The sequence below is a fragment of the Sphaeramia orbicularis genome, chromosome 12, assembly GCF_902148855.1.
Source record: "Sphaeramia orbicularis chromosome 12, fSphaOr1.1, whole genome shotgun sequence".
Lineage (NCBI taxonomy): Eukaryota > Metazoa > Chordata > Actinopteri > Kurtiformes > Apogonidae > Sphaeramia > Sphaeramia orbicularis.
Genome location: NC_043968.1, coordinates 40,899,412 through 40,917,960, shown reverse-complemented (window position 1 = coordinate 40,917,960; position 18,549 = coordinate 40,899,412). Strand labels below are relative to the sequence as shown.

Genomic DNA, 18,549 nt, shown 5'->3' with positions numbered 1-18,549 from the left:
GCTATCTACCAGTCTATCTGCTATAATCCAGGACATTTAAACCCTAAACAGTATCTTTATGAGAATTTTTTTCTTTGTTTGGATTTTTGTTGCAGAATCTTTGGTAATTCAGCTTTGTAAATACATAGTAATTAAGTTAGAAGGTATAAGGTTATTTACATCATACCGTAGCCATGTTTCTCAGTATTAACCTATCACTTCAGATAAAATCCCTACTTCTTCCTAAGTCTTTGAGCAGAAATACTGTATATCGTGCAGCACAACCTACCAGAGATAGTGCAGTATCTACTGTCAACATACTCAACAAATGCAGGGAGGCGGCCTTCAAGACACAACAAAAAGATTGTTCTATTTTGTCATTAAAACATCAGAAAACAGTGTTAATAAGAAAAAAAATTTTAAAGGGTCAATTCACACAAACCATAAAAAAACAAATGTTACTCCTTATGTTGCTTTTAAAATGAGCATGTATTTTTTATTTAAAGGAAGATAGAACTTAAATATGACAATGAAAGTCTAACAATAATAATCCTTAATTCCAACAATATTCTGTCTTTTTTGTAGACACAGATTATTATATAGAAAGGAACAGAGGGAATGTAACTGCAGATTAAATGGGGATTTGGTCAGTAATCACAGATCAGTGTGTCTATGGCGAATCAAAATACTATTCTGCAGGTTTAGCACCACCTGTATCAAGGAGGAAACAGCAGGACGCTGGTGGTGGTTTCGAAGTTTCAAGGTCAACGAACCGTGGCATGCAGAGACCAAGTTTACTGCCATGTTATGAGCAAGAACATTAGAGTGTAGGTCTTTTGACTTTTAAAGGATTGGCCTTTGAATAATCTTAACTCCAGACAGATTAGGTCCATCAAAGGGAACAGGGCCTCTTACAACAGAAAAGAGACAAGAACAAAAACCAGACATTCTTTATATAAAGTACATGGGATTGGAATTGTTAAAAGGCATGATGAAAAGAGCAAAAAAGAAGCCTGTTACAGTATAAGTAGTGCATTCTCCTGTTCATTGTTTCAAAGCTAGAATCAAACCTTTATGCATATAAAAGCTTTAACAAAATGGATTTTATAGCAGTGCATGGCTGAATAATATTGTTTCAGCAAGAACATTGAAATGTGACAATGAGTAATGAACAAACTGGGAGGGCTGATGTGTTAAGGCAAATAAGATACATCATAAAATCTGTTTTAATGCTAGATGCAAAAAACTATCCAAAAAACCCTTTTTTGAGGATGAAAAGTAAAGGCAGCTAAATTCATCTGATAATTAACAGAAATTTTAAGTAAAACTACTGCAATTTCTCCTGTCATCTGTAATAAAATAGCAGAAAAAACACCTGATAGCACAATATGCTAACAAGATATGATTTTAAATTAAGGAGCACATATAAGGTCAGCTGTCAAAATGCAACATGAGATGTTAAACAAAGTAAGAAACAAAGTGCAATAGGGTTCAAAATTAAGTACAATCAATCTTACTGTAACCCCCTGCATGTACATACTTATAACTAATATATAAAAACTTTATTAAATTTATTTTGGGCTCTATTATACAGACATTTACTACTGTTAATCCTGTGCCAACAGCCTATCAGTAAATTATACCTCTATACTTCTCACTGTTTTTTGTTCTTTATATCTTTATGTCTTTAATCTCACAGAGCGCCTTCCTATTAGCACCTATGGGAGCACATCAATGTAAAGTGTCAGTAGTCAGAAATCATGCATAGATTAGGTTCTTGTAATCACTGTCACTCCCGTTTTGTTACAATATTCTTTCTATTTTCTGTAACTGCCACTTTCATACATATGGCTCCCTCTGCACTTGCAAATTTTAACCTCCAGTGTTACATCACTTGTTTTGCCTCATGTCTGTTATGGGAGTTTTTCTTTTTTTGTGTAGAGCTCACATTGAATTGGTGACACTGCATATGATACTGGGTTTCTGAAATAAAATGGGTTTGACTTGACCTTAACCAACATAGTTTTGTGGTACTCATTCATTTAAATGGCCCTGAAGTCTTTGCATTTGACCACAATGGTAATTTTTCTCTCTTCCTGCAGAGGGTTGGTGCCCCCTGGCCTTCAGTCAGTGAAATATGCCCTGACCAAGCAGTGCTCCACCTGATAGGAGGGTTAAAAAACACAGTCTTTTTTATCCGGTGTGTCCCACTGTACATTGTAATTCTATGCAGAAAGTCATATATCAGCAGTACCACCTCACTTCCAGGTGGCAGCCACAGGGCGAACGCCTGCACTCCCCTTGCTGCCCTTTGAACCCAGGGACTGACCCGAGCGGCTCCGCAGGTCACGGTCTGCGTTTTCACTCTGTGCCTGCTCTTCATCATACCTGGTGACATACAGAGAGGAAACAAAGTCAAGATGATTAAACACAAGTAATGTAGTGAAAACATCAGACAGCACGTGAAGGAACTTCTGTTCCATAGGTTTGTTTTTACATGCTATGTATTTGCTATGTACACAACATGCGAAAGGAAACAGTACTCTCACCATAACAAACAGACCTGTTTTGTCCAAAGTTTGACATATCACTGACTGATCTGTGACACAAACAGCAGCAAGATTTAAACACCCCTTCGCTAGCTCAGTTGGCAGAGTGGATGTATCCTTAGGTCAGTGGTTCAAATCCCAAAGGAAGGGGAATTTTTTCATGACAATACATTGCAATAGCATCTGAAAATAAGATGACTATTTACTGTTAGAAGGTTGTAACTTACTAACCAGCTATGATGGTGTGAAAGCTTTTCTTATGGAAGGGAAACCTATGTGTGGTCTTTCAAAGCAAGCTCAACTTTAATTTCATATCCCATCCTGGAACTTTCCCAACAATAGGTAGCGGAAGTCTTATTCTCAAAATTTAACATGTGGTTGACTGGTCTCTGAAGTAATGCCACAACCAGAGTGACCTGTAGAACTATGGGCCTGTGGAGTGCAGCTAACTCAGCCCCTTTGATAGCTCAGTTGGTAGAGTGGAGTAATGTAATAAATATACTTATTATCCTTAGGTCACTGGTTCAAATCTGGCTTGAAGGAGAAATTTTCAACAGTAGAAAATGGTAACAGCAGCTAAGGACTAGTAAAGCACCTACAGAGCGCAGACCTCTACAGAGCGCAGACCTCCACAGATCAGTCACCCCCTCCCGATCACCACCAAAATTTAATCATTTGTTCCTTGTGCCAGTATCAACATTTCCTGACATTTTCATCCAAATCCATCCATAACTTTTTGAGTTATCTTGCACACGGACAGACAGACAGACAAACCAACACCAGCAAAAAAATAACCTTGTTGGCAGAGGTAATAATGTGACTATTTGCCATCAAGTGATTGTGACTTACTAACTACATATATAGGTGTGAAAACAAAGCTTGTGTCATAACAATAACTTTAGAAAAGCAGTTGATCATCCATGTAGAGGTTTGATAGCAAATTTTTTCTCATATTAGTTTTGCATTAGTCCCACTGATAGGTCTGCTAGTAGAATTAAAAAGAGAAGCCTATGTTTGGTCTTTTGAAACAAGCTCAACTTTAATATTATATCCCATTGTAGAACTTCCCGAACAATAGGTAGTGGACCTCCTTTGTTCAAAATTTAACATATGGCTGACTGGTCTCTGAAGTAACTCCACAACCAGAGTGACCTGTAGACCTATGGACCTATGGACCTGTGGAGTGCAATCACCTCTGCCCCTTCGATAGCTCAGTTGGTAGAGCGGAGGACTGTAGTGGACATACTAGGTATCCTTAGGTCGCTGGTTCAAATCCGGCTCGAAGGAGGAACTTTTAACAGTAGAAAATGGTAACAGCAATGAAGAATAATACGACCATCTGCCCTTAAGTGATTGTGACTCACTGCCTACATATATAGATGTGACGACAAGGTTTGTGTCACAACGCTTACTTTAGAAAAGCAGCTGATCATCCATATAGAGGTTTGATAGCAAATATTTCTCATATTAGTTTTGCATTAGTCCAACTGATAGGTTTGCTAGTAGAATTAAACATAAAATGCACGCATTTGAGAACCCTTGGCCTGACTAATCAGGTGCACTACTGCCCCCAGTGGTCTGACTTATCAGTGCATGGGCAAAGTTTTTGGACAGATGGACGGACGACCAATTGATGACAATACCCTGTGGCCAGTGTGACCGAGGGTAAAACGGGAAGGCTATGTTTGGTCTTTTGAAACAAGGTCAACTTTATTATTATATCCTATTGTAGAACTTTCCTAATAATAGGCAGCGGACCTCCTTTGTTCAAAATTTGACTGGTCTCTGAAGTAACTCCACAACCAGAGTGACCTGTAGACCTATGGACCTGTGGAGTAGAGTAAACTCTACCCCTTCGATAGCTCAGTTGGTAGAGCGGAGGACTGTAGTGGACATACTAGGTATCCTTAGGTCGCTGGTTCAAATCCGGCTCGAAGGAGGAACTTTTGGCAAATGAAGGACAAGTCTTAGACCCAATCATTATGGTAACACAAAATGTTACAAATAGTAAACACAATTATTAGAGTGTAACCATGAAGTGTTAACTCCTGGATTGAGCAGATGAAGAACTGTTTATTTTCCTCCATGTACCCTTCTAAAATTAGATTTCTATTTATTCTAAACTGTATTTTGAATAAATTTTAAACAGTGGTATGAACAGAGATCCTTTTCAATTTTAAATGGCATTACACACTGAAAATGCATAAATGCATAAATAACTCCTCTTTGCATTTATCAGCTCTCAAATGACTTTTATTATAGCATCTCACAAGGTCTGCTAGTAGAATTAAAAAGAGAAGCCTATGTTTGGTCTTTTGAAACAAGCTCAACTTTAATATTATATCCCATTGTAGAACTTCCCGAACAATAGGTAGTGGACCTCCTTTGTTCAAAATTTAACATATGGCTGACTGGTCTCTGAAGTAACTCCACAACCAGAGTGACCTGTAGACCTATGGACCTATGGACCTGTGGAGTGCAATCACCTCTGCCCCTTCGATAGCTCAGTTGGTAGAGCGGAGGACTGTAGTGGACATACTAGGTATCCTTAGGTCGCTGGTTCAAATCCGGCTCGAAGGAGGAACTTTTAACAGTAGAAAATGGTAACAGCAATGAAGAATAATACGACCATCTGCCCTTAAGTGATTGTGACTCACTGCCTACATATATAGATGTGACGACAAGGTTTGTGTCACAACGCTTACTTTAGAAAAGCAGCTGATCATCCATATAGAGGTTTGATAGCAAATATTTCTCATATTAGTTTTGCATTAGTCCAACTGATAGGTCTGCTAGTAGAATTAAACATAACATGCACGCATTTGAGAACCCTTGGCCTGACTAATCAGGTGCACTACTGCCCCCAGTGGTCTGACTTATCAGTGCATGGGCAAAGTTTTTGGACAGATGGACGGACGACCAATTGATGACAATACCCTGTGGCCAGTGTGACCGAGGGTAAAACGGGAAGGCTATGTTTGGTCTTTTGAAACAAGGTCAACTTTATTATTATATCCTATTGTAGAACTTTCCTAATAATAGGCAGCGGACCTCCTTTGTTCAAAATTTGACTGGTCTCTGAAGTAACTCCACAACCAGAGTGACCTGTAGACCTATGGACCTGTGGAGTAGAATAAACTCTACCCCTTCGATAGCTCAGTTGGTAGAGCGGAGGACTGTAGTGGACATACTAGGTATCCTTAGGTCGCTGGTTCAAATCCGGCTCGAAGGAGGAACTTTTGGCAAATGAAGGACAAGTCTTAGACCCAATCATTATGGTAACACAAAATGTTACAAATAGTAAACACAATTATTAGAGTGTAACCATGAAGTGTTAACTCCTGGATTGAGCAGATGAAGAACTGTTTATTTTCCTACATGTACCCTTCTAAAATTAGATTTCTATTTATTCTAAACTGTATTTTGAATAAATTTTAAACAGTGGTATGAACAGAGATCCTTTTCAATTTTAAATGGCATTACACACTGAAAATGCATAAATGCATAAAATAACTCCTCTTTGCATTTATCAGCTCTCAAATGACTTTTATTATAGCATCTCACAAGGTCTGCTAGTAGAATTAAAAAGAGAAGCCTATGTTTGGTCTTTTGAAACAAGCTCAACTTTAATATTATATCCCATTGTAGAACTTTCCCAATAATAGGTAGTGGACCTCCTTTGTTCAAAACTTAACATATGGTTGACTGGTCTCTGAAGTAACTCCACAACCAGAGTGACCTGTAGATCTATGGACCTGTGGAGTACAGTCAACTCTGCCCCTTCGATAGCTCAGTTGGTAGAGCGGAGGACTGTAGTAAACATAGTAGTTATCCTTAGGTCGCTGGTTCAAATCCGGCTCGAAGGAGGAATTTTTAACAGTAGAAAATGGTAACAGCAGCTCACAATAATCCTACCATTTGCCCTTCAGTGATAGCAGCTCACAATAATCCTACCATCTACCCTTCAGTGATTGTGACTTATTAACTACATATAGAGGTGTGACAACAAGGGTAGTGTCATCACACATACTTTGTAAAAGCAGCTGATCATCCATATCGAGGTTTGATAGCAAATTTTTGTCATATTAGTTTTGCATTAGTCCCACTGATAGGTCTGCTAGTAGAATTAAAAAGAGAAGCCTATGTTTGGTCTTTTGAAACAAGCTCAACTTTAATATTATATCCCATGGTAGAACTTTCCTAATAATAGGGAGTGGACCTCCTTTGTTCAAAATTTAACATATGGTTGACTGGTCTCTGAAGTAACGCCACAACCAGCGTGACCTGTAGACCTATGGACCTGTGGAGTGCAGTCAACTCTGCCCCTTCGATAGCTCAGTTGGTAGAGCGGAGGACTGTAGTAGACAAACTAGTTATCCTTAGGTCGCTGGTTCAAATCCGGCTCGAAGGAGGAACTTTTAACTGTGAAAATGGTAACAGCAGCTAAGAATAATGTGACCGTTTGTCACTTACTAACTACATATACAGGTGTGACGACAAGGTTTGTGTCATAACAATAACTTTAGAAAAGCAGTTGATGATCCATATAGAGGTTTGATTGCAAATTTTTGTCATATTAGTTTTGCATTAGTCCCACTGATAGGTCTGCTAGTAGAATTAAAAAGAGAAGCCTATGTTTGGTCTTTTGAAACAAGTTCAACTTTAATATTATATCCCATTGTAGAACTTTCCCAATATTAGGTAGTGGACCTCCTTTGTTCAAAATTTAACATATGGCTGACTGGTCTCTGAAGTAACTCCACAACCAGAGTGACCTGTAGACCTATGGACCTGTGGAGTATAGTGAACTCTACCCCTTCGATAGCTCAGTTGGTAGAGCGGAGGACTGTAGTGGACATACTAGGTATCCTTAGGTCGCTGGTTCAAATCCGGCTCGAAGGAGGAACTTTTGGCAAATGAAGGACAAGTCTTAGACCCAATTATTATGGTAACACAAAATGTTACAAATAGTAAACACAATTATTAGAGTGTAACCATGAAGTATTAACTCCTGGATTGAGCAGATGAAGAACTGTTTATTTTCCTACATGTACCCTTCTAAAATTAGATTTCTATTTATTCTAAAATGTATTTTGCATAAATTTTAAACAGTGGTATGAACAGAGATCCTTTTCAGTTTTAAATGGCATTACACACTGAAAATGCATAAATGCATAAAATAACTCCTCTTTGCATTTATCAGCTCTCAAATGACTTTTATTATAGCAGAATTATGTTTAAAAGCTGTACTGTAGGTCTGAACTGACGTAAGAAGCTTGTTAAAGCTCTGTTAAAAAGTTACTTTGAGTGTGAGTTAATAAGTTACATCCATCCACAGTGTAATGGCGTTTCGGTTTTCAGCTGCTACGTTCCACAGTTAAACATTGCTCCTTTACTCCCGATATGACCCACGAAATAAGGATATGTGGCTTTCTCACTGCAGTCCTCACAATCAAATACTGGAACATTTGACCCTTACCTGACAAGCCTCATATTTTATCAGCATCTAGCCTAACATTAAAATGTTTTTTAGACACAGAGATAAGGAGAAATTTTGCTTTGTTTGAGGCCTGTCACCCACAAAACCTTATCATGCCATCTCATGATGCCCACTGAGAACACAGGAAGCACTGCAACTAAAACTGCTTCCTTCGAGCCGGATTTGAACCAGCAACCTAAGGATGTCTGTTAGTTCCACTACAGTCCTCCGCTCTACCAACTGAGCTATCGAAGGGGTATAGCCAAAGCAACTAACATCATATGACAAAAATGTATTTTTCGCTGCTGTACTATCAGACATCAATAGTTTTTTTTTTTTTTTTTTTTTTAATTAAAATCTTTGTTTTTGTTTTTTAAGGACATAGTGCACAGGTGTTCAGTTGTTACAGACAAGTTGTATGAATAGACACATGTCAACATCTTAGTACATTAAGAAAAAAGAAAGGTAACACTGAAAAAAAAAAAAAAAAACAATCACTGCCAGTGAGCTTTTAAATATCAGTATTGGCCTGTCATAACAATGATGCATGGAGCTTGGATTAGACATTAACAGCTTTCACCAAACAACAACATAGACTTTAGGGTCTAAATGTCACAAGAGCTGTTGTTGCTTTGGATTTGGATTAGAAAATGATGCACAAAAAAAAAGAAAAAAAAAAAAAAGAAAATGATGCACCTGCTTGTACAATGATAATCCCAGTCAGTGATCACTTACTTACAGAGACACTGCCTTCCTGAATTTTCCTTTCTTTCCCCCTTCTGTTCAGGAAGTTTCTGGATGAGGTTTGATACATCAAAATCATCTACAGCTTAATGATGTTGTTATAACCTGTTGTTATTATGCTCTACAGTTAAAAAGTCTGAGTCAGATTTCAACCAGCAACCTAAGGGTCCTTGACACCTTGACACTTCTACTACAGCTTCCTGAACTGAGCTATCGAAGGGACCAAACAAGAAAGTATAAATTAAAAATTAGTAGTTCACTCACACAAATCAACCATTTTCCCCAAACAACAACATGAGAAATTTTGCCGACCTTAAAAGTCACAGAGGAGCTTTTGTTGCTAGTTAATAAGTTACAACCCTCTACAGTCAGATGCTGTCTACTGATGGCTTGTTTTCCCACTCCATCTCCCTCATCACCAACCCCCTTTTTTTTTTCTTGTGACCCATGAGTTTAACTTGCAGGTCTTTTGACTATAGTGAGGGTACTGTTTGCTTTAGCATGTTGTGTACATAGTTAAATCCATGTAAAAGCAAACCATGGAGGAGAAATTCCTTTACTTGGCGTCTGATTTTCCCATGTAAGAAAAAGACAAAAAAGTTGATATAGAGTTTGCAGACCTTTCGGTGCTAGTTAAGTTACAACCTGTAGAGTCTTGCCTGACAGTTAAAAACATCTCCTTCGAGCCGGATTTGAACCAGCGACCTAAGGATGCCTGGCATATCAACTACAGTCCTCCGCTCTACCAACTGAGCTATCGAAGGGATAGGAAAACACAGTCTCCTACTGACTCTAACTGTCTTATGACAAAACTCAGCCTATTTATAGCAGCTGTGAGACTCTCAGTTGTTAGGTGTTGGTGGGTCTCTGAGTGTGACTGAAACAGGCTGTGGTGACTCACAGAACTTGATAGTTGCCCAGGGCCTCTCGGGGTGGGCTGCGATTCCAGCGGCAGTCTGGGATGTCCCCATTGGGTGTGACTATATTAAGAGTGTCATTGATGAGGTTGTACTTTAGAATTCGGTCGTTGGCTGTGCTGGAGGTCAGCGAGGGGGAGGCATTGACCTAAGGATTACACAGATTTTAAAAAAAGTGGATTTTAAGATTTTATTAGAAAATATTAACAAAAGTAGTTACCTAGTAGCTCACAATTCACAGATGCCAGGCAGAACACAGTAATGTAGGACCAGAAGAAATGAACCATGAGCACCATGTCTAATCTACCCCTTTCATAAAAATAAAGCCCTGTCAGACAGGAAATACAGCTGTAGATGTGTTGTAACAAATGTGTACATTAACACACTTTGAAAGAGCAATAATGGCATTTTGTATTATATTTCGAATATCTGTTGTACTGTAACACAGAAAGCTGCAGAAACAACGAATAAACTATTCCTGACTGGGTTTGTGGCACACATTTGATCAGTCCCGTCAGAACCGTTTACGCCCTACAACCAAATTTATGTCAACTAAAATAGATCACACTTGTGTCTGAGAACAGAAATAGTTTAGACCTAGCCTGAAAACCCAGCTACTCACTGTATGGCTGTAAAAATGAGTGCAGTACGATATGACAAGCAAATATAATTAGCAAATTATTCCAAAAGTTAAAAACATGATGTTTCACATTATAAAACTCAGAGGGTTTGGTTAACAATGCTACGTAAACAATATTGCAAGGATTATCTAATACAGTGTACACTTATTCAACTGAAATAATGAGTTGAATACATGAAAAACACACCTTCAGCACACACTTGAATACAGAAAGGCATGCATCCAAACTATCACACATAAAGATCAACCTCAAGGGCTTTTTAAGTTGCTCAACACTCAAGGGAAAGGAACATAGAGTCACTGTGCAAGCATGTCAAGTATCTCTGGGCTCAGTAATCAGTGCAGCTGGTGTTTTTGAGAATTACGCAAAGAGCAAAGAAAGCACAACTTTTTCAACTAAATTTCACTCCTTAAACTTTTCAGATGTTTAAACTGAGAGAGTGTTTGTGCTGTTAGTGGTCCTTCACTGAAATAACTTACCTCAATAAGCCATGGCTTGAGTTTGTCATCAATAATGATGTCATACCCATAACACTCAAAACAGTGCTTGTCGTTGTTCATTACAGGCTGAGGAAAAAACAGAGAGGGAGGCAGAATTAGTTACGGGAATTGACCAATAAATAAATTGTGATATATTTTGATATTTCTAATGCAACAGAGAATACTTCAGCATGGAAGGATGTTGGCAAATATTAGAAAAATAAGTGTTTGCAACACATCACTAGTCTATCAACACAAAAAGTGACCTCTGCATGGATGTTTTGGTGGGGAAGTGAATAAGATCACTCAGGATAAAGGGGAAGTGTGCATTAAGTTGAGTGCACCGCTGTGATAAAAAAAAAAGGCATAACCAACCACATGTAGTGCAGCTGTGTGTTTAAAATTGTCAGCCTGCTAAAGTCACTGAAAGTGCAACATTACAAACAGCAGTACAACCACAAGACATTTGTGTGTTACAGTAGTTTTATACAATTAATACACATGTAAGTTTAAATGCTGTTTCTTCTCATAAATGTCCATTTAGAACAAGTGATGTCAGGCACAACAAACCCCGCCCCTCGCACGTATTTCACCCATTATAAGTAAATGGGAAGATTTTTTTTAAAAATCACAAAAAATGTGAACTTTGACCTACAGTACCTTTCCCAAAATGTAACCACATCTATTCTGTGTCACTGGGAATCTATAAACCCAATATGGTATGAATTCAATAAATGGTTTTGCTGCTAAAGTGTTAATAAACAGACAAAGGAACAAACTGGGGGGGGGGGGGGGGGGGTTAATAAATACATGTAACATCTATTATACACAGCATATTATAACCAGTCTGTGTGTGTAAGCACCATTGTTAAACTGATGCTCTGAATAATCCTGTGAGTGTTTTTTTCCTTTTCCACTTACAGCCACAGCCTTCAGAGACTGCACCACAATCCAGTGGATTTGATCAAACAGACGACTTGTGACTTCCTTTCCTCTGGTGCTCTCTAAATACAAACGAAGATTACTGACCGTCCATTTTCCCCCATGGACATGGTTGTAGTCATCCTGTGTTAAAAGAGCACACTCTCACTAAGTATTAGGTTTTTTTTTGTCAAGTTATAAAACAATGTACAAACCAGGTTTTATGGAGTAGTATAACCTCAAAATTATCTGTCACTGCCTTTGGGTCCAGTGAGCATTTATAATCGGTTATACAGTATCTAGTAACAGATATAGAACAGACTTACCCCATGTTTTTGGATGGCCACATTGGTAAGGTGAACAAACATGTTGTCAAGCTCACTGGTACTGGGTGTGTACTTTACTGTGCAGAACCTGCAGAAGCCCAACTTATACCTAAGAGTCAAAACCCACAGTAAAAAAAAGTGAGTAAAAGCTTAAGTCATGCTTTTAACAACATAATACAAGAAAATGGTGAAATGTTTGAGTAACAAAACAATGGGCACAATCAATGATTTCAGTATCCAATATGATAACTTTCCATTTCTATTCAAGACTTACATGTAGCATTTGAGTGGCCGATATGTTGTCACCAGAACATAAAGGCGCAAGTCAAACTTTTTCCCTCCTATCAGCAGAGGATTGTCAATGTACAGTGAGATGACATAGGCCTCCTTGCCACTGGATGCTGCTACAAACCTGGAGGCAGAAAGGGAGAGGCCAACCATCAGCAAACCATGCAATTTTGTGTTGTTGATGGAAAATATTTAAGCAGTATTTAATATCAACTTACGTGGAGGTGCGGCTGTCTCTTGACCACTTTTTGATCTGGGACAGTTTGTTGATGAGGAAGATACCTTTGCCCTGGGCCTTCCCGCAGGGCTTCATGATCCAGGTGCTGGAGGGATTTTTACGGAACTCCTCCACAAACAGATTATAATCAGCAGGGAGCATGAATGTCACTGGGACAAAATCTGTGCCAAATACAGTGGAAAAAAGAACTATTAGCCTTGTCACTGATACTAACAACACTGTGACACTTGCAGTTATGTATGCATATTCATACTCATCCCTCCTCTGCACAGAACTCTTCTAATTACCCAGATAAATGTATTTTCCATTCTCATCCTTTTCTGCCAATGGGCTTCCTTCCTTTTCCAGCTCCTTGCGGTAGCGCTTGATGTTTTTTATCATTAAGTCTTTCCGTGTCAGCTCATAGTGATTGGGAAAGTGATTAACCATTTGGTCATCTGACAAACGGTAGCCAGTGTCTACACTGAACACATTTCTGATGGTCTGGATGCTCATCCTGCATGTGAGAGAGAAGGAATCTGTGTTATGGTGACCTAAACAGTCTGAGGCCAAGATGCAGGGATTAAAACACTACTATTGTAACATAATGCATGCAATCAACAGAAGTAAATCAGGAGGGAAAATGTAGATGAAAACCACACCAGTAGAAATTCCAGTCCTCGTTTTCTGTGACTTGAATCCATTCCCTCTTCTCAAAGTTGTTGATGAGCACTGATTTTTCAATATCTGTCACCCACTTCACCTTACCGGCCATAGTGCCTCCCACTAGGGTGGAAAACAACACAACAGGTAAACTCACAGGAAAGCTACAAAATAGATCACACAACACATGTAATGAAAGAGCATTTTTGCATTGCAGCTGTGGTTTCTGCATGGCCACATACCTACAAATCAATGTCAGGAAATAGCCAGTCATCAGCATCAGCTAGCCGGTCTGACTCAGTTAGCAGGCTGCTGAATCCTCCCTGGACTGCTGCAGAGGCTGGGGCTGGGGCTGGGCGGACATCACCCCGGCATGCAATTTCATTACACTGTCTTTGGATAAACGCACAGCAGAAGGACCATTTGACAGCATCATCAGAGGCTAAAACCAACAGCAAAGCATGGCTAAAGGGTTAGCGATGTCATTGTTGCTAACGAGCAACATTTATTGATCCAGGCGTCGACGACAAGCTGAAGACAGTGACGAAACCACGGTCAAACTCCACTTCACAATAAAAGCCTTTGTTATTGAAATGAAATTAATTACTCATATTCAACCTTAGCTTACTAATTAAAATTAACGTAAACATTACAGATGAATATACTTTAACCTACGACGATTAAAAGACGTCGTTATGGACTTCAGAATAACCTAGCAACCAAGGACGCAGTGACGTCATGGTAGATACGTCCAGATACATTGTTTACCATAATCTTACCAGCAGGGGACAGTGTTACACTATCTGTGGGCTCTTACCTGGACCTTTGTGAAGGCAGATGTGTTTCTTTATTATTCAGTCAAAAAAGTTGCTTTCACAAAAAAAAAAAAAAAAAATGCTTAAGAAAACCCTACATTTAAACAAACAAACAAACAAACAAACAAAAACAACTGTTTTCAGTCAAAGAAAAAACTACATTGCCAAATGGCGACTTGTTTTTTCTAGAAAGAGATTCCTTTGTCAAACGTCATTGGTGTAGACATTTGTCACTCAAACATGTCTGACCAATGGGGAAGTATCCGCCCACTGCAGGATGTTTGTTTCAAAATGTTTCAATTAAAAAAAAAAAAAATTCACTTCAGTCAAAGAAAAAAAGTGTTCAAATGCAGTTTGTTGGGTCTCAAATTTATATTTTTTATACAAAAAAGATGACTTCAATCAAAAAAATTATTTTCTATCAAAAAATCAGTCACTTCAATTAAAAAAAAAAAAAAATGTTTTCAGTCAAAGAAAAAAAGTGTTCAAATGAAAGTTTTGGGTCTCAAATATGTTTTGCATTCAAACACTTTTTTCTTCGACTGAAGAGCTTTTTGTTTATCTTTTTTGTTTTTTGATTGAAGTAAAGTTTTTTTTTTAATTGAAAAAATAAATAAATAAATAAAAAAATTATATATATATATATATATATATATATATATATATATATATATATATGTGTGTGTGTGTGTGTGTGTGTGTGTGTGTTAAAGTAACTTTTTTATTGACTAATACAGAAACAAATCTACCTTCATAGACCTTCAACATTTATTTTACTAAATACATACACACTTAAATTGTAACAGATAACACCAAACATGTGAATAGACTTGAAAAGAAAAGAGAACTGTAATGTTTGTAGTTTACTTAGATAGATAACCACCTATTGTTTTTAAGACAGCATTTTACGTTTTTTCTTTTTACTTTTTGTATTTTAATAAAGATACTGAGAGATAGATAAAATAAATATTATGCTTACTATCTGTTGCAGCAATTCATTATCATGTTTGGCTGCTAATAATTAAATTGCCATAAATGTAAAGCCTTATTTTTCCCCACATTACATGACATCACTCTGGACTTATTTACATGATATACAAGCAAATAAAAAACACATTTGACTTAAAAACCGATTTATTTCTCATAATAAAACAGAAACGTTAGATGAAAAAATATTGTGTGTTTTATTTTTGTGTTATTTTCTGTAGAGCAGTGTAATTAACTCAACCTGGGACATAAAACAGCAAAGTAAATAAAGCTGGATCTTGTGATGCAGTCTGTTGTTTTTGTGCGCTATCCCCTCCTGTTTGTTATTCTCGGCTGAAGCAGGTAAAGGCGTGGCTATTAATATTTGGTGGCAGTTACCTGAAAGCAACGAGATTAAAGGACGCTGCTGTAAGTACAAGAAAACACCTAAAATAATATATCTTTATCTGTTCTCAATGCATTGAAACTATAATGTCTTTACATTTATTATTACAGGGCGGCGTCCATTTTAATCTACGCAAACGGTAGGATGTACTTTCGTTTTTTCATGCACCTGTTTTGTGTAAGGAAGGGTTCAACAGATAACTAGTCGTTAAATGTCTCATAGAAGTCGGAAACCACATTAAATGCCACATAAATGTATTGATCTGAATAGGGGATATGTCTTTAGTTAGTTTTAAATTGGTAAATGTATGCTGGATAAAGTTGTAATCTAACGTGTTTGATCTTCAGAATGACCTTTGTTTGCTTTGGGTGAGAGGGATGACCTCATGTCTTTGTTATGACAATATGATAAAACAGTGAACTGTGATATTTAAATTATTATTAGGCTACTTAAAATCTCTGTGGGGTTTTACTTCCCAGCCTATTATTAGTATAACATTTCCAATAGCCGATGGTTATATTTAGGTTTTTGACTCATATTGATGACTCATGACAAAGATTATTCTCCAGTATTTCAATGTAAAACTCAATTTTTAATAAACACAAACATTTAAGTTACAACATATATTACTTTCAACCATGTTTTATGTCAGCCCAGTGACGGATAAAAGCAGTTTGGTTGATTTGAGTTATGGAAATGGCGTATTTGCATTGAGACATATGATCAGAGGTTCAACAAGAACTGACAACAGGTGCACAGGGGCAGGTGGGGGTGGAGTCAAACCTGTTTAGTCCTTATTGTGAGAGGAAGACACCAAAACATGATCAGACTGATAAAGACAAACCATATTTTGATGTCTTAGCAGTTTGTTAAACTAGTCCAAAATATAAGGTCCACTGCTGAACACAAACAACAAAGTGAGGCTGCAGCCATTGGACTTAACCCAGCAGGTGATGTCACCTCTTCCAACCTGGCAAAACCTGTTTTCTTAAACTGGATTTTCTTCCTGGTAACACAGTTGCAACCTATCCTGGTCATGTGACTCGTTATTTACACAGCCTCTTTATTGAATGTTGGGAGCCATGCAAAGATAAGACACACACTTTCAAACCATGGAGACACTATCTGTCTCACTGGGCTAATAAAACTGTAACTGCCTCCACTAATACAGGCTAGTATTAACAATTTGCTTTTTACCTGTTCTGTTTACAGAAACCAAGATGGTGGAACAGACAAGACGTCCAAGTCGTGTCATCTCCCTCCAGGCTGGCCCTGGAGGGGTGGGCACCCCGTTTCATGTAAACTTCAGGTAAAGGCCTTCCCCTCTCCAGTGTTTATAATGCCAACAAAAACACCCAGCTCAGACAGACTGTGCTACAGGCCAATCATTTTGTGGGCCCAGAATATCAAAAACAAACAATATTTTTATTTGCACAACCACTAACTCTTTAACTATAATTGCCTGTCCTCTTACTGCTTTGGTGAAGACAAAAAAAAAAAAAAAGTACAAAAAAATACAAAAATCAAGGCACTCTGTTATAATTTTAAAATGCCTTTATTAATTATGGTATGTCTCTATGGACCTCACTGAGCCCCTGTGCGTCTCAGCCTGCTGACCTTTGTCCCCCTGATGAAGGCCAGCAGGCTGAAATGTGCTGGGGCTCAGTGAGGTCCATTGAGACATGCCATAATTAGTAAAGGTATTTTAAAATTATAAGAGTATGCCTTGGTTTTTGTATTTTTTGTGCATTGATGATCCCTTCACCAAAGAGCTCATCTTTTACCATTTTTCATTAGTATTTTTCATTACTGTCTGGAGGTCCATAAAGCGTTCCTCGTTACTGTTTGTTAAAAAAAAAAAAAAAAGAGTGTATTTAATTAACTCTAGTCTGGTATTAATTACTTTCCTTGTGCTACCTGTTCTTTTCTATCTGGTTAGGATCGATGACAGGGCTGCTAGAGCCTTTGGGCGTCAGTTGGCTGTGATTGGAGACCAGTTTGATCAGGAGTGGACTAGCAGACAACCTAACTGGAGACCGACTGCTCTCCACATACTGAGACCTGCTCAGGCACTTACCAGGACCATCTATCGGTAAAGAAAAAAAAAAAAAAAAAAAGAGTATTACATATTACATCTTTTTCAAAATTCTAAAATTTTATGCAGCTCCCTCCTGATATAACATAGAGTTTTCCTCCTGCAGAGACATTCATAATCAGATACGGGACTTCCAGGGTTTGTCTGCGGCAGTGAAGGCCTGGATAGACAGCACTGCATCTGGGCAGAGGATCTTCAGAACTGAGGCCTGGGCAACCTGGGTAACATTTGTTTGCTTTGGTATTAAATGTGGCTGATTTCTGGGTGACAGAAAGATTTTAAAATGCAAATTAATTATGTTTTGTAGAGAGAGCTCCTAAAGTAATTACAAACTGAAAATAGTGGTGCTAAATATTGTGCACTTGAGGATGATACAAACTCAAACATCAGTTGACTATGTTTTTCATAATCATTCTCCTAAAAATGATCAAATGCATATGAATCATTCAATCTTGGCTTCCATGTTTTAGTTGCAGTTGTTAAAGAGTAGCCCAACAGTCCATGTTTGACTCATGTTTCTGAATTTCACAGGTATCCAGTTTTAAACCAGTAACCCGCACTGACTGGACCAGAGGAGTGCTTGTAGCAATGGCACTGGTTGCTGCTGTGACTCTTTGCAGTGCATTATGGGTGGACAGGAAAGCCTAAATGTGCTTAAACAGGTCTTTAGGCCACTTTATATTTGACAAAAATGTTTGCAAATGAGTGTTAGTCGCTAAGTGATTTGTTTCTGCTGTTTACTTTGACTTCACTTTTTATACTTATTTAATGAACTGTATTGCATTCTTCACTTGAAACTTGATGAAACAGGGACAATTTCTAAAAGACAATTTTGTGCAGGTAACTGAAAATTATTTAAATTTGAGGACCAGGATGGTGTAATGTAGCAGTGACATATTGGGTCACAGTTGTACTGATGTCAGGGTTTCTCATGACTGTTGCTGGCCTGCAGTCTTTTGTATGCAGACGAGTTTCTTGCTGGTTTAAGAAGACTAAATTTTACAAATGATGTGTAGCTGGGCTTTATATAAAATTAAGGGAGCTGGACTTTCTGTTTCAGATTT

The 18,549-nt window shown here is 38.0% G+C and overlaps 1 protein-coding gene and 9 non-coding genes across 10 annotated transcripts; 7 read left to right on the top strand and 3 right to left on the bottom strand.

The window, feature by feature from the left end:
• Positions 1-1,655: 1,655 nt before the first annotated feature.
• ttll1 (tubulin tyrosine ligase-like family, member 1) lies at positions 1,656-13,879 on the bottom strand. The gene is made up of 10 exons (XM_030150583.1): positions 13,446-13,879; positions 13,203-13,326; positions 12,849-13,057; positions 12,542-12,722; positions 12,310-12,447; positions 12,036-12,144; positions 11,710-11,853; positions 10,789-10,875; positions 9,653-9,816; positions 1,656-2,367 (listed from the first exon to the last, which is right to left on the bottom strand). The coding sequence occupies exons 2-10, from the start codon at positions 13,313-13,315 to the stop codon at positions 2,238-2,240; spliced, it is 1,275 nt and encodes a 424-aa protein (XP_030006443.1). The 5' UTR covers positions 13,316-13,326; positions 13,446-13,879; the 3' UTR covers positions 1,656-2,237.
• trnay-gua (transfer RNA tyrosine (anticodon GUA)) lies at positions 3,729-3,815 on the top strand. Its single transcript is given in 2 exon segments — positions 3,729-3,765; positions 3,780-3,815. It is a non-coding gene; the product is annotated as a tRNA-Tyr (tRNA).
• trnay-gua (transfer RNA tyrosine (anticodon GUA)) lies at positions 4,381-4,467 on the top strand. Its single transcript is given in 2 exon segments — positions 4,381-4,417; positions 4,432-4,467. It is a non-coding gene; the product is annotated as a tRNA-Tyr (tRNA).
• On the top strand, positions 5,022-5,108 carry trnay-gua (transfer RNA tyrosine (anticodon GUA)). Its single transcript is given in 2 exon segments — positions 5,022-5,058; positions 5,073-5,108. It is a non-coding gene; the product is annotated as a tRNA-Tyr (tRNA).
• trnay-gua (transfer RNA tyrosine (anticodon GUA)) lies at positions 5,674-5,760 on the top strand. Its single transcript is given in 2 exon segments — positions 5,674-5,710; positions 5,725-5,760. It is a non-coding gene; the product is annotated as a tRNA-Tyr (tRNA).
• On the top strand, positions 6,308-6,394 carry trnay-gua (transfer RNA tyrosine (anticodon GUA)). The gene is given in 2 exon segments: positions 6,308-6,344; positions 6,359-6,394. It is a non-coding gene; the product is annotated as a tRNA-Tyr (tRNA).
• trnay-gua (transfer RNA tyrosine (anticodon GUA)) lies at positions 6,853-6,939 on the top strand. Its single transcript is given in 2 exon segments — positions 6,853-6,889; positions 6,904-6,939. It is a non-coding gene; the product is annotated as a tRNA-Tyr (tRNA).
• trnay-gua (transfer RNA tyrosine (anticodon GUA)) lies at positions 7,344-7,430 on the top strand. The gene is given in 2 exon segments: positions 7,344-7,380; positions 7,395-7,430. It is a non-coding gene; the product is annotated as a tRNA-Tyr (tRNA).
• trnay-gua (transfer RNA tyrosine (anticodon GUA)) lies at positions 8,176-8,262 on the bottom strand. The gene is given in 2 exon segments: positions 8,176-8,211; positions 8,226-8,262. It is a non-coding gene; the product is annotated as a tRNA-Tyr (tRNA).
• On the bottom strand, positions 9,429-9,515 carry trnay-gua (transfer RNA tyrosine (anticodon GUA)). Its single transcript is given in 2 exon segments — positions 9,429-9,464; positions 9,479-9,515. It is a non-coding gene; the product is annotated as a tRNA-Tyr (tRNA).
• Positions 13,880-18,549: the final 4,670 nt, after the last annotated feature.

What these genes read in the sequence shown, in the direction of transcription:
- ttll1 (XM_030150583.1), bottom strand. Translation starts at nt 13,315, where the DNA reads ATGGCCGGTAAGGTGAAGTGGGTGACAGATATTGAAAAATCAGTGCTC. An exon ending in TGGCCATCCAAAAACATGGG is followed by an intron (nt 11,854 to 12,035) that starts GTAAGTCTGTTC and finishes CTTTTAACACAG; the next exon opens with GATGACTACAACCATGTCCA. An exon ending in AGTCTCTGAAGGCTGTGGCT is followed by an intron (nt 10,876 to 11,709) that starts GTAAGTGGAAAA and finishes TTTTTTCCTCAG; the next exon opens with CCTGTAATGAACAACGACAA.